Genomic DNA, 15,239 nt, shown 5'->3' on the forward strand with positions numbered 1-15,239 from the left:
GCCTTGCTAAATCCACCTAGGCAGGACACCTTACCAAGGCTTCACAGCACCAACACTCTTGTGAAAACCTCATGATCAGGTTGGCCATGGGGGCAGGAGGAGCAAAGAGTAAGTATCTCCTTCTTCTAAAAGCTCTGGTCTTAGGCCTGGAGTAGTTATTGTAATTCCTTTCCAACAGAGGGATAAGTTCACCTATCTCTTGGCCTTCTGATGAATGTGAATTTCTGTCCTTGAAGTATGTTGGTAGCTTTACCTTCTCCAGGTAGCAGATCTCTCCCATAAATGCATAAGTTATAGCCACATTTATTTTCAAGAACATCAGGCAAAATCTGGTGGACAAAGTACTCTAAAGCACTGGCTCTCTCTGGACTATTTTTATAGTTCCGTGGATAGATAACATAAGCATCGTAGATCTTTCCATCTGAAAATGAGAACAAGAAATACAACTTTAGCAGTTGGCTAGAAAAATTCCCATTTGATTCTTGCTACATATTCTTCACTGAATTTATTGTTGGTGGTGCATGAATCCCACCTGTCCTCCCAAATATTCTAGAATCCAGAGACGGTGACAACAATCTACTGCCATAAAATGTCATCAGGACATCAATCTTAATCCCAAAGCTGGCTTCTTTCCTGTCTCAGACTGAATGATAGAAAGTAGACAAGAGTCAGTCCAGTTTTGCACACACCACATGGTCAAACTTAATTAATAATTTACTGATAAATATTTATTTTCATTGGTAAGGAATCTTCTGTTGTTTCGAGTTGAGCTCAATTTAGCTGTTGTTGCTTACCCTAGGAAGTGAAAATGCGAAAGGAAAATTTTTTTTTAACGATCTGCATGTCCCAGAAATCAAATAATTAGTCCTAGTTGAGTGGACCATATGGAAAGTGTAAAGTACACCTGCCTCCAAAGGAAAGAGTGGTGTTCTGATTTAGCAGGCATAAATGTATTCTTTCATTTATGTGCATAAATAGGACTCTTTATGGAGTGGGCTTTCTGGTAAACTACACCTACATTCTGATGGCTCTTTCTAAGCTATTCACATCTGGAAAACAGCAACACTTCTGTTAATGTTTGCAATTCCATAAAGTTTTACCAATAACACATTTTCCAAACTGTTTAAACTTTTCTGGGCTTGAGCCGATTCTGTTATTAATTTAGAGAGGAAGGAAATTTGAACTGTTGAAATGAATCTCAGAACCATAAGGAGCAACAAAAGAGGATAGAGAATGGCCTGCTGACAATGTTAGTGAGCAAAATCTAAGTTTAGTAGCATAGCTATTAAAAGATCAACAGACAAGTAACCCACAACCATTATGGATCTTTTTCTTTTTCTTTTTTCTTTCTTTCTTTCTTTCTTTCTTTCTTTCTTTCTTTCTTTATTTCTTTTTTTTTAATCTTTTTCTTTTGAAAAAAAAAAAAAGTGAAACTTGCCACTTACCATTCCTAGTTTTGTAAGGTCTAGCTATGTCTCTCCAGAGCAGAATAACCTCAATCCAGAACACTTTTAATATTATCACCATGACATTGATTAGCATTAACAAGACGCTAAATCCCGCAAGTATGTAGTAGGTGCTTTGCTTGTCAACTATTCAAAAGATAAAGACAGAACAAAAAAGATCACTATTATTACTAGAACAAGGCAAAATAAACAAATATATGGATGCTGACCTCTATTGGGAGTACAACAGATTCATACAAGACATGCCTACCTGGAATTTCCATGGCTGCTTTAAGAGTCAGTAAGTGAACATTTATTGAGCGCCTACTCTGTGCAAGGCAGTGAGCTAGGCATCCTAGGGGATGCTCAAAGCATAAATGGTGCCGAGGCAAATGTAAACTTAACTAAGATAGGAGGTAAAAGTGTAATTTGAGTTGGTAGAGGTTCTTAGGAGTGCTCACTCCATGCTAGACTGGGCCATGAAGGCTTCTTGCAGGATGAGGTCCCTGAAGATTAGTTAAAATTTATAGAACTGCAAGATAAGGAAAATGCACTCCTCTCAAATGTACTCCTGCTGTAAGCCCAAGGGCAGAGACGGGGTATGTTCTCTGAGGAACTGGGATATTCCAGTTTGGGGAATTAGTGGAAGACGCAATAAGAAATGTGGGTCAGGGCTAGGTTCTGGCCAGACTTGGGGCTCCTATTAAGGCATTTTGCCTTTATTTGGAAAGGTCCCAGGAGCCACTGAAGAGTGTTGGGTGGGGTGTTAACAATGAAAGTGGTTGACAAGCAAGATTAATCTAAAGGTAGCAGTAGATTTGTTTCTGTGGGAAGAGAAAAATGAATGGGAAGTTTTTGTAACACTTGTGAGAGATAAGGAGGGTTCAGATTTGTGTAATAATGACAGAGGAACGGATATGTCTGGTGTTAGGGCATTAAGGAGAATGAATCAAACGGTCCTGGGGTCTTACTGCATAGAAAAGCAGGGAAGAAACCAGGGTCATGTAAGTCTCTAAAGCATAATTGATGAGGAAGTCAAATTACTGGGGCTCTAGGTTCTAAACACACCTCTTCCTTTTCTCATCACGGAACTGTGTCCTGTACTCACTGCCCCACAAAGTGCATGCACAAGATGGTTTCCGATTTCAAGGACTTGCAACAGATACATACAAATTGAATACAAGAATTGTACTCATTAATGGTATTTTTGGCTGTTTTAAGTTTACTTCTTTCTTTAAAATTAAGTATCCACTTACAAGTAGTCCCACTTAAGGATGGATGTGACAAGAAGCTCAAAGATTTGGCTATTCTAGCATTCCCCCCGTATTTTTATCTGAAGTCTCAGAGCATGGGTTCCCAGTTTTGTCATAGAAAATAATTCATCCATATTCACAGATTCCTCCCATAGCTCATCAGCATCCTGAGTATCCAGCATCATGAAATCAAGAATGGCCAAGTGAAGAGATGCAAAACCAGGGGGCGGGGGGTGGAGGTTGCAAATTGGCAGAGCTTACTATCTGCACTGTCATCAGTTTAAATGATAAATACTCCCAAAGTTAAGCATTTCAACAGGCTTCCCCTCCAGGTCTCTCTCTCTCTCTCTAAGTCCCATCTGGATGCGCTCTGGGAACCTACATATCTTGGGAGGATCCTGGTGAAGTGACTGTGCATGTGGCTGGCCACTTCCACTGGAGGAAAGAAGTTAATCCAAGACAGGAATGAAAGTTCGAGTTCAATATCTTTTTGTTAATGACTTTATACGTGTATAAATAATTCCCTGTGTGGTAGCTAAACACTAAATACTTTCTGAAAGTGTTTATAAACAGGAAAACACCACCTAAGTTTGAATCTGGCTCTAACTATAATACGTGGTAAGATATTCAACCTCCTTGGGTTCAGTTTCCTTATCTGCAAAACTGGATGATAGTAACAGTCTCTTCCTCATGGAATATTATTCCAATACATAAAAAATTAAGTGGAAAATAATTAGACAGGTCCAAAGGAAACAATGAATAAATGTGTACTACTATCATTACGAGTATCAAATATTTATTTAATCACTTCAAATAATATGGGAACATAAGCTTTTAAAGTTTTTGTTTTTGAAATTTGAGACAATGTTGTGATTTCTTTTATTTAGTGATGAGAGATAAAGGAATTCATTGTGACAAACTGCCATAACAACAGTTTTTGTTTAATGTCCAGAGTTGTCGAAACAGAGCATAACCATGTTAATTTGAAGAAAAACAGGGGGACGGTAATACATACAAAGAAACTAGAAGGAAAAAAGTCACTAAGTACATGTAACATGAAAACAATTCCAATACACAGATAATCAGACAACATTCACAACGTGACAACGTAAGCAAGGCTTATATTGTAAGGATGTTGAGGCAATGACAGTGCTGGGTTGGGGGCACGGCTTCCCCTCTCCTCAAGGATCCAGTGTGCCAGCTGCCACCACCAGACTGCCCGGATAGAACATTGTGACATGGTCCATATGTCCTGGGGTGAAACCTGGCAACCCGTGGAACTTGATAGCACTCAATATCATGATTCTCTTTGTTTTTAAAAAAACTTACAAATTGATGGTTTAAGTCTGATTAAAGCAAAAATCCCAAGCACCACTTCAAGTAGAGACTTAATCAGAAACACATCAAATTGGTGGTATCCTTTTCCATCATCTCCATTTTTTTTTCATCAGGTTGTGCCTCTGTATGTTTATCCAAGTTAATCCAGCCTATAATTCCACTTAGGGGTATCAACTGAGGGTTTAATCTCCCTTGGCTAAGTGACAAACACATTAAGTAATTTCCACATAGTTGTGCATGGAATAACAAGTGTAAAAATATCATATTTTTCTCCCCCTCGCCCTTTTATACTGGATTAAATGCTTCATCTAACAAACAGGATGTGTTTGCTTGGAAATGTTAACAAGGGAGGAAGTTGACAGGTGCTCAGGAAGGAAATGCTTGTAAAACTATTTTTGCTGACATCACTGCAAGCAGTGACATACCAAGGGGGTGGGAGGAAGAAGCACTCTGCCCCCCAGAGGAGGAATGTGTCATTACTGACGTTGGTTAGCAATGGGAAAGGTGAGGATTAAAAGTGCAATGACTCTGGGCTGCCTGGGTAGCTCAGTTAGTTAAGATCTGCCTTTGACTCAGGTCATAAACCCTGGGTCCTGGGGTTGAGTCCTACATCAATCCTCGAGTCGAGCTCTGCTCAGCAGAGGAGTCTGCTTCTCCTCTCTCTCTCTCTGCTGCTCCCCCCATTTGTTCTCTCTCTCTCTCTCTCTCTCTCTCATATAAATAAATAAAATCTTTAAAAAAATAAAAGCACAAAAACTCTCAGATGGTCTTATTACTGTTTTGGATTCTTACAGACAATGTGTCCTCTCGTTACCTATACCCAAGACAGATCATTCTCCGCACCTTGCTTCCATATGCTGCTGATTATTTGTGAAAGAGAATGTTACATTTTAAAAGATTATATATAGTGTCTGAATGTGATCTATTGAAGAATAATCAGCTTCCTATTTTTTATAATTATATTTTATTGCATCAAATTATAATGAAGTCATTAAAGGCATGCTAGATTCAGATCAAACCTACAAGGAAGTTATAAGTAATTTGGCCTTTTGAAGTCACTGGGAAGGTTATCCAGCTTAACAAACATAAATGTAAATTGTTATTTCGTTAAATAATTAAGCCTTATAAGCTAGAGCCATGGAGATGTACAAAAAATGGTTTTTCTTGATAACTTTGGTGTGTGTTCATTTATTCATTCAACAAATGTTTGTTGAGTGCATGCTAGGTACCAGGCATTGCACTATAGACCAAGGACACAAAGACGAATGAGACGTCATTCCTGCCCTCTTGGAGCTTATAGTCACGTTCAGCAGACTCCCAAACAGATTTTTGTAAGTGTGATGAGTGTAGAGATAGGACAGGGCCTTATGGGAACACCTGAAAGAAACAGATATACTCCAAACTAATGGCCAGAGAAGGTTCTTCATAAAAGGTACCTGAATTGCATGTTGAATAACAGATACAGTAAAGAAATGAGCTGAGCTACTAGATTTCCTGTGAATTTCACCCGTATCTAGATTGTAGTTCCAGAGAAAGGGGTGAGGAGGTGGGAGAAATAAGTGAACTATTTTCTTTTTCCTTTTTTTAGCTTAAATAAATTGAATTTTTAAAAAGACAAAAAAAGAAAGACATGTAGTCAAGCAATGTATTTGTTGAAATAAATGAGAGTTTATCTGTATAACTGAATACTATGAAGCCTTTATAAAGGCTGGTGTAGAACATTTAATATGGAAATATTTCTTTTTTTTTTTTTGAATTTTTTTTTGAATTTTTTTTTTTTTTATGATAGTCACAGAGAGAGAGAGAGAGAGAGAGAGAGAGGCAGAGACACAGGCAGAGGGAGAAGCAGGCTCCATGCACCGGGAGCCCGACGTGGGATTCGATCCCGGGTCTCCGGGATCGCGCCCTGGGCCAAAGGCAGGCGCCAAACCGCTGCGCCACCCAGGGATCCCCATGGAAATATTTCTACTATAAATTAAGTAATTATAAAATAAGTTGCAAAACTTTCTATGTAACTCATAGAAAAACATGTTTATAATCAAAATACATCCGAAGAGAATTTTTATGTGGCAATATGAAGGCTGAAGAATAGCCAAGAAAATATTGATGAAGAACAAAATAAGAAGACTCATGCTACCCAAATTTAAGGTTGATTGTAAAGTTACAGTAAATAAGACAGTATAGTGTTAGCACACAAATAATTTTTTTTGCAGGGGGAACTCACTATTTCTGGAAAGGCCCAGACAGTAAATACGTTAGGCTTGCAAGTAGAAAAAAACAAACAAATAAATAAATAAATTTGCTATTTTCTGAAATTTAGCAATGATAGCACATGATGTCTTATTACAAAGCAGTGTCTAAGATGTTAGCACTGGGATGGGCAGTAGTTAAGTACTTCCCCTTTTCATCTACTTTGCCAGCCTCACTAACAAAATGTGCAGCTTTATGACCAAAAAAAAAAAAAAAGATAAAAGGGACATGTTTATAACATGTCATAAAAGTCATGAAAGGTAACAGCATGTTCAACGGTTTACAGTTAGTGTGTTGTCTTTCATATGTAGTGAGGCAGAGAGAGCTGATGAAACCAGAAGGATGGCCAAGGAGGCAGTTGAGTGTTAAAGAGGAACTAAGATGAGAGAAAGTAAGGTGGGAGGGGACAGGGAGGAGAGTGGTGGAGGAGGGTGAGAAGGCAGAGGAGGAGGAAGGGGAGGAGAGGAAGGGGTGGAGGCAAAGGGTGGGAGGAGTGAGAAGAAGGAGGAGGGATGGAGGGAGAGGAGAGGTTGGGAGGAGGAAGGAGAGGAGGAGTAGAAGGAAGAGGAGGGAGAAGAGGGGAGCAGTGGAGGGAGAGGAGCGGAATGACAGAAGGGAGAACAGAGGGGGGGCAGGTGGGCAGGGGGAAGTAAAGCTGTAGAGGCAACTAGGGGACCCATACTACAAATGGTCAGCGTCCTTAAGAGGAGGAGCACATTTTATGAGATGGGACACTTCCATTGTCGGGGAACACCCACCCTGGAGCCACACTCCAGCACACTGTTCCCTAAGAAAATGGTCTCAGTTGATGCAGTTGACTCGGGTGACCCAAGTCTCGGGAACACTCCTTACTTGGACTTTTCCACTTTAGTCTTACGGTGTGCCGTATCTTGCCATGCAAATTCTGAGCCAGACAGTCATACCGCAGTGATAAATCCTCTTCTCTCACGTCACTTATTCTTAAAATGGTGCTCTGACACGTCATCTCATTGCTAAAACTGAAAGGGCAACCTGTTACTTTTAGTGCTTACTTGGCTGCTGCAAACTGTGTGGGGATATTTTCACTTTCGTATAAAAATACCTTTGATTTGGCTCCCTTTCCTCTTGAATTCTTGCTTCACCAAAGTTCTGAGCTGTAGTTCTGTTCACCATCCACCGGACGCCAGACATCATCTGAGAGCCTTTCCCAAAGCAAGCAGAGCAGAGGATGTTTGCTGGTTTTCCTAGATGAGAAGTGAAGAAGTTCACCAATAACATTCAGTTCTGTCAATAGTATTGCATTCAGGGTGAAAAAAAAAATAGTAGAACCCCCTATGTGTGCCGGGAGCTGATCCCATTCCCCTTCCTTATCATCAGCACCTCCATGTCCTGGGCCCTCGCCTCACCTCTATCCCCTTTGGTCACGGTTTGAAGGAAGCTCTGCTCCCACTCCCCTCTCACCTATTGCATTAACTAAGGGGGAAATAACTCTGGTTTCATCAATTCCACATTAGAAGATGGGGCTTCTTTTTACTCTAAATTAGAATTTCTTTGTAACTCCTCTCTTCCACATCTTTCTCCTTTTATTGAATTATCTTCATCTCTCTGGAAGCCACTATGTTGGTAAAACTGTGTTTAACTTGACCGAGCTCCAATCCCAGTATTTAATTGTTCAAGAGAATTCTCCATTACAACTTTTGCTTGAGGCTTCCTCCACCCTGAACTGAAAGCTTAGGACTGCCCTCCTGCCTGGGAACATGCATTCAGCCATCCCTCACTGAGCCCTTGGTTCCTGGGTCAAGAAATAATGTATCTGAAGAGGGATGAGGAATGCAGAGTGTCTCAGAAGGTGATAACCATTCACACAAATGATTAAAACATAGGGTATTCTAGTCTTCTATGGAAAGATTGACAAATGACAAATGGCAATTGAAGGAAGAGGAGGGAGAAGAGGGGAATACTGAGGGAGATGTCATTTCAGGGAGCAGGTCTGCCATGCTCTACATGGAAATGGTTTCCTTGGACCTGATCAGATGGAGGCTCTGGATGGGGCTCCCAGAGGGAGGTAGGGAAGGTGGCATGAGGAATGGTATTTGAGCTCAGTGTTGAGAGATGAGAAGGAATAACAACATGGACAAAAAGCAAGAAAGAATGTGGAAATGCTGCCCATCAGTGTTACAACTGTGAGGAGGCCAGTGTAGTGGGGACACGGGGCACGTGGGGTTAATAGTTGCAGATGGTCCAGGATACGGTGGGAACCAGTTCTTGAAGGGACTTGTCTTTAGGCCAAGAACTTTGAGTTGTATCTCATTTCTGGTGGGGAACCAGAGAAGGCAGAGATAGGTGGAGTCGGAAAGTTTGAGTTCTTATCCTTCTATCATTGATTATCCACAACCTTGGGCATGTTATTGATCCTACTGGAGCCAAAGTATCCACAAGTATAAATTGAGAACAATGTCTGCATCCTGGAGAGAAGTAAGAATGAAATAAGATAATACTGTGAAAGCACCACGAGTTACAAGTACAATACAAATGTAAATGCTGGGCATTCCTAATATTAGCAAGTGCCCCGGTGGATGCTTCTTTACATGACATTTCATTGAATCCCCAGGGTCCATTCTGTTAACTGCCTGACCCATGCCTGGGGAATTCAGACCAAGGGTCATATGGAAGGATTCTCCAGGTAACATTTATAGCATTCTTAAAGTCTTCTTACCAATTTCCACTTCTTTTGTTTCATTTTGTGGAGGCGCTAGAATTACTGGAAACCAAGAAAGGCTTTCCTCATCTTAAATCAAAGACAAAGAGAATATTAATATGAAGATAGCATTGGATGGTCATCAGTTTGAAGCTTGCATTTTCATATTTCTATCCTATTTCATAGCAATGCTCCTCAAATTTTTCTGACAATGACCCACAGCAATAGATACACACACAAATGAAAAAGAAAACATTCATGTAATACTTTATCTTACTACCTATGATACTCTTTGATATTTCCTAATCTATTTTATATCATTAAAACAAATGTTAGGACAGCCCCGGTGGCTCAGCGGTTTAGCACCGCCTTCAGCCTGGGGTCTGATCCTGGAGACCCGGGATCGAGTCCCACGTCGGGCTCCCTGCATGGGGCCTGCTTCTCCTTCTGCCTGTCTCTCTCTCTCTGTGTCTTGAATGAATAAATAAAAATAAAAATCTAAAAAAATAAAAAATAAATAAATAAAACAAATGTTAGACCAACACATCAAATAAATTTCATGACCTGGCAATTGCTAGAAAACCATAATTCTACAGAATAAGCACAGCATTACAGTAAAGAAGATTTCAAAAGTCTCATGAAACATTAGCATGTACTTAAATGCTTGTTGAGTGAAAAAAAGAAAAAGCCCTATGAATATGACAAACACATAAGCCATAACTTCTGCTCACAGATTTCCACCACTGTGGCCCATCCCGTAAGGAAATTCTAATTGGCTGTGGCACCGATGCCTAGAGACAGTGAAAGAGCTCTTCTGGAGCACTGCTGAGTCCTACACCCCTTGATTCCCATTTATTTCAAGACAGTGTGATTAAAGATCCCAGCAGGTTTCAATGTTAAACAATAAGAGACATCAAAAGAAATATGGTCTGGTGCTCTACAGTGGTAGAGCAGTTTCAGTAGGTTCTGTAAACCTTCCAAACAAAAACCTGTCTCCACGGTCACTTTACCCTGAGAAATCTGCCACACACACACTGGTGCTACTTCATCTGTATCCATGGATTAAGTGATGCTAAGGAAACCCTGATTCCTTGTAGATTTGATAGGTGTGGTTGTGAGGTATTTCCTCTGAATAGGGTCTTATAGACTTTAATATTCAAAAAACACTTTTTAGGATCAAATTATCTACTTGAGGTCCTTGATAATGTAGAAATTATTGCAAACCAGGATTGTGCGAAAGGTGAAATAGAATGGTGCCACTTGTGCCAAAAGGTTTTGGAATGGAGCCAAGAAGCCATTAAGGAGATAGGTCCCATGTTCTCACTGGTGGAACTATGAATTTTTGAACTAGTCAGACCACAAATATTCCAAGACTGAGCTCAAACATCTGCAACTTGGTACAATAAGAGACTCACTTACTGATAGCCTTAGTCACCAATCATATTAGTAAAGATTAGCTTTCCACTGCCAATGCCCATCAGAATTCTTAGTAAACAAAGTATACAGGCATTCCCTTTTTGCTTTAAAAACCCCTGACTTTTGCTCCCTAGTGGGACACTATTTGGGTTGCTACCCAAATTTGTTGCAATTCTTTGATTTCAAATTTGCTTATTTATTGCCTCCTGACAGCTTCAGGCTGACAGTTAAAAACCACACAATATGTTTCTATCCCTTTATAGAACTTGTCACTAAATTTCTAATCCAGTTAATTATATTTGAGATTAAATGGATTTTTTTTCTATTTACACAACTTCTGACAACAAATTAGGAAAAGAAAAGTTAATCTGGCTCTGCAAATACTTGTATTGCCATCCAAAAAAGTTTATTAAGTTGACATTCAGATCATGCCATCTTTGAAAAGTTAAGTCATAGAGGAAAGAACAGATCTGGCTTTAGATTAGTAGCATAATCTAATCTCCCTATAAAATTTCTTAAATCTTGATAGTGCATTTATTTTTTTTTAAGATTTTAATCATTTACCCATGAGAGACACACAGAGAGGCAGAGACATAGGCAGAGGGAGAAGCAGGCTCCCTGCAGGGAGCCCGATGTGGAACTTGATCCCAGGACCCTGAGATCATGCCTTGAGCCAAAGGCAGATGCTCTTTCACTGAACCACCCAGATGTCCCTTGATTGTGCATTCAGAAAAGCTCTTTGCTCTATTGTAGAGAATGTGCAAATAAGCTGAAGCTGGAGGACATCTTAGGGAGGATCATGAAGTATAGTAGTGCTCCCGATTCCCAGTTTTACTTTTCACAGTCAATCTTGGCCCAAAAAGATGAAATTGAAAATTCCAGAAAAAAACGACTCGTAAATTTTAAATTGCTCACTGTTCTAAAGAGAATGATAGAATCTCACAGTGTGCCACTCTGTCCCACCCAGGGCCCTTGGTCCAGCCATCCACACTGTGTCTGCCACATGCCCATTAGTCACTTAGTAGCTATCTTGGTTATGAGCAGACTGACGGTATCACATGGCTTGTGTTCAGGTGACCCTTATTTTACTCAAGTATGCCCCCAAAGCACAAGAATCATGATGCTGGCAACGCGGAAAAGCCAAAGAGAGGCTTTAAGTGAAAAGGTGAAAGTTCTCGACATAATAAGGAAAAAAATAATCATACACTGAGTTTGCTAAGATCTATGGTAACTTTTATCATAGTATATTGTAATCATTCTATTTCATTATTAGTTATTATTGCTAATCTCTTACCATGCTCAATTTATCAATCAAACCTTATCATAGGTATGCATGGATGGGAAAACACGTAGTATATATAAGGTCAGTACTATCCCCTGTTTCAGGCATCCATAGGGGGTTTGGAATGTGTCCCCTAGGAGTCTATAGGAAAATCAACAAGAAGGGCACAATTCCTCCTACATTATTTTTTTTCAAATATTCTACTTTGTTAAATTCAGTAGCTTACTTTGCACAACGAATGATCTGGTTGCTGTCACGCTGTAATTGATTCCATTTTCATTGTGCATAAATCTGCATGTATAATCACCCGTGTCCTTGCTAGTTGCATTGTCAATCAGCAAAAAGGTCCTGTGTATGTGAAACCTTGGTCCTTGAACAACTTTGCAATTCTGAAATGAAAAATTCCATTCCATTTTTGCCAACTCTTTACTTGCACCTGTTTTGTATAATTCTCATCCATTTCCCCCCAAATGTCCTGTTACCTTAAACCACTCAACAGGTGCTGTCCAATTGTAGAAGTCAATTGTAGGACAATATATTTTGGAATTTTTTTCTGATCCAGATGTTGTTGAATATATCAGATGATCTGGAATACGGCAATCTGGTTGTTTTTTATATATGGTGACATTCACATATCCAGTCTTCTTGGTGGTAGGACTACTAAAATAAGTCAAATGATTTAAAAAGTTACTCAGCATTATGAAATGACTTTATCCAATTCTAGCTTTTATGTAACACTGCTTTTTTTTTTCTTCAAATAATTGATGTACTGGGGTTCTTTTCTTATATAAAAACAGTTATTAAAATCTAGAGTTCTAAATACTTTTTTGTGTTGCATTTGAGATAAAACATAACCCCTCCGGTAGCCCTGAAAATGACTCCCTTGCCATTTCTTTATACACTGTATCTGCTGTCATGCCAAGAACAGACTATTATAAAGATAATTGGTATTTATTGACAGTTCACTATGGCCCATTCATGGTACTAATATAACATCATTTTATTCTCATAGGGATGCTTTGAGGTAGGCTATATTATCATATGTATTCTATAGATAAGGAAACAGAGGGACAGAAAAGTCACTTGTTGGCTTTACACAGCCAACAGAATTCAAATTTGAAACTAAAACTGGTCTGACCTCAGAACCCAGGTGCCTAACTGCATTTTGATGTAGTTCATCTGATATAGTGTACCAAATCCAAGCACAAAATCAAAACATTTATAGATGTATATGTATGGTAAGTAATCTGCAGGCACACGATTGTACATAACCCTCCTCAGCTTACCTCTCAGGTTTAAGCCATTGGTAACTGCCCTTTGGCACCCACCCTAGGCCTCCTTGATGCCTGACATCCAGATTGCTGGGTCTTTTTTGCTAGTTTGTTCTTACTTCCAGCCAAAGTAAGATATTGCTCTCAATTCTCTTGGTCACTAGGAAAGCTAAGTCATTTCCTAATTGGCTACAAGTTAATTTTTGCAGTTCTCCCTCTAAATAGTTCATAATCACCCAAACCCCAACCTGATGGTGTTTCTAGAAGTACTCTTCTATTCAAACCACTTTATAAAATCAATCAGTCCCACAAAGGTCTAGAAAGGGAAGGAAAGGGAGGAGAGCCCATGCCATCAACTATCAAAGGAAGGGGAACAAGCGCAAAGATCATGGTGGCTGCCTGGTTAATACCTTCTGATAATGCAAGTATAAATTCCAGAATCCTTGACTTCGGCTGGGAGAAACTTAAGACGTTCCCCTGAGGCAAATACACGATTTCTTTTCTGGGTGGTTATACTTTTGTTGGTTTTTGAGTCATACCAATCCACAGGATACCGAGACTTTCCTTGCCTAGGACATCTCACAATTAAAGCCTCATTTTCCAGCCCCCAAGATGATTTTCCTGCAAATACAAGAAACAAACACATAAATCTGATCCTGAAATGATCTAGAAGGACATTATAATTGCTATATTCTATCCTTCTACGATTAGGTCTAGAAATCAACCACTCTTTGTGACATGTCACTGAGAAAGAATAGTAAATGATGAAGATCTTTTATGAACTGTTCTGATGGGTACCACAGATAGAGTTAAACTTGGAGCTAACCCTCCTTCACTGCTCCAGTGGGAAAGCAGCCACATCCGTCTCTAGGACGTATGCTGCAGGGCAACAAATGCTTACAGCGCCTCCTGCACATGTTTTAAAATTATGTAAAGCTAAAATTATGATATATTTGTTGTGAAGAATTTTTCCTTATAGATTTGTAGTACAGAATGGCTGTAGAGCATAAATGAATTTTCCAGGTTTCAGTTCAACTGGAACAACCAGAAGCTAGCAGTTTTAAACAGGTTAAATGATGGGGTGCCTGGGTGGCTCATTTGGTAAAGCCTCTGCCTTCCCCTCAGATCATGATTCCAGGATCCTGGGATGGAGTCCCACATCGGGCTCCCTGCTCAAGGGGGAGTCTGCTTCTCCCCCTGACTCTGCTCTTTTCCACAGCTTATGTATGCTCTCTCTCAAATAAAATCTTTTTTTTAAAAAAAGAGAAATGTTTTTGGAATTAATTTTACAATTTTACAATTTTAGTTGAAAAGCAATACTTAGGGGCATCTGGGTGGCTCAGTGGAAGAGCATCTGCCTTTGGCTCAGGGCGTGATCCCAGGGTCCTGGGATTGAGTCCCACATCAGGCTCCCTACAGGGAGCCTGCTTCTTTCTCTGCCTATGTCTCTGCCTCTCTCTCTCTCTGTCTCTCATGAATAGATAAATTTTAAAAGAAAGAAAGAAGAAAGAAAGAAGATATAGATGAAAGAAAGAAAGAAAGAAAGAAAGAAAGAAGAAAGAAAGAAAGAAAGAAAGAAAGAAAGAAAGAAAGAAGAAAGAAAGAAAGAGAAAGAAAAAAGGAAGGAAGGAAGGAAGGAAGGAAGGAAGGAAGGAAGGAAGGAAGAAGGAAGGAAGGAAAGAAAGAAAGAAAGAAAGAAAGAAAGAAAGAAAGAAAGAAGAAAGAAAGAAAGAAAGAGAAAGAAAAAAGGAAGGAAGGAAGGAAGGAAGGAAGGAAGGAAGGAAGGAAGGAAGGAGGAAGGAAGGAAAGAAAGAAAGAAAGAAAGAAAGAAAGAAAGAAAAAGAAAAGCGGTACTTACTAAACTTAGCTGCTGTGTAATGTTCAAGAATTGTCAGAAGTGCCAAGACCCAAAGTCTCATTGTCAGTTTATCAATCCAGAACAAGTGTTAGTAACTTGAGCAACTTGCTTGTTGAGATTATTCAAGGTGAATCCGTGACATATGATGGTCAAGGTTGATGGTGTCCCCTGAGATTTACAGTTAGAAAGAGTTTTAGTGTCTCCACTGAAACATAAATCACACAGAATCACAAGCAAAATTGCCATGATTTTTACTTGTTCAATACCCCCTAGGAGAATTCATCAATCAACAGGTATTCATTAGGTAGAAATATGTATAACAGCAGGGTTTCAGATATGAAACATTGCATTTATTCCTACTGAAACTTTGGACAGCAGAGGCCTTGCAATAATTGTACTATTTCATAGTATCATGAGGATGGACTGGAAGAAGCTGAATTAGGAGGAAA

The 15,239-nt window shown here is 39.5% G+C and overlaps 1 protein-coding gene across 3 annotated transcripts in view; it reads right to left on the minus strand.

The window, feature by feature from the left end:
• The window catches only part of IL1RL1 (interleukin 1 receptor like 1), a 69,163-nt gene that overhangs the window by 3,067 nt on the left and 50,857 nt on the right, over positions 1–15,239 (minus strand). For all 3 annotated transcript variants that reach the window (XM_041756226.1, XM_041756228.1, XM_041756227.1), the window contains exons 2-10: positions 14,791–14,958; positions 13,343–13,553; positions 12,144–12,321; positions 11,888–12,050; positions 8,982–9,053; positions 7,368–7,509; positions 7,139–7,284; positions 1,446–1,592; positions 254–421 (exon numbers count right to left, since the gene is read on the minus strand). In XM_041756226.1, the coding sequence (XP_041612160.1) occupies positions 254–421; positions 1,446–1,592; positions 7,139–7,284; positions 7,368–7,509; positions 8,982–9,053; positions 11,888–12,050; positions 12,144–12,321; positions 13,343–13,553; positions 14,791–14,851 (1,288 nt within the window). In that variant the 5' untranslated portion in view covers positions 14,852–14,958. The remainder of the gene's footprint in view (positions 1–253; positions 422–1,445; positions 1,593–7,138; positions 7,285–7,367; positions 7,510–8,981; positions 9,054–11,887; positions 12,051–12,143; positions 12,322–13,342; positions 13,554–14,790; positions 14,959–15,239) is intronic.

The sequence above is a fragment of the Vulpes lagopus genome, chromosome 5 (genome assembly GCF_018345385.1).
Source record: "Vulpes lagopus strain Blue_001 chromosome 5, ASM1834538v1, whole genome shotgun sequence".
NCBI lineage: Eukaryota > Metazoa > Chordata > Mammalia > Carnivora > Canidae > Vulpes > Vulpes lagopus.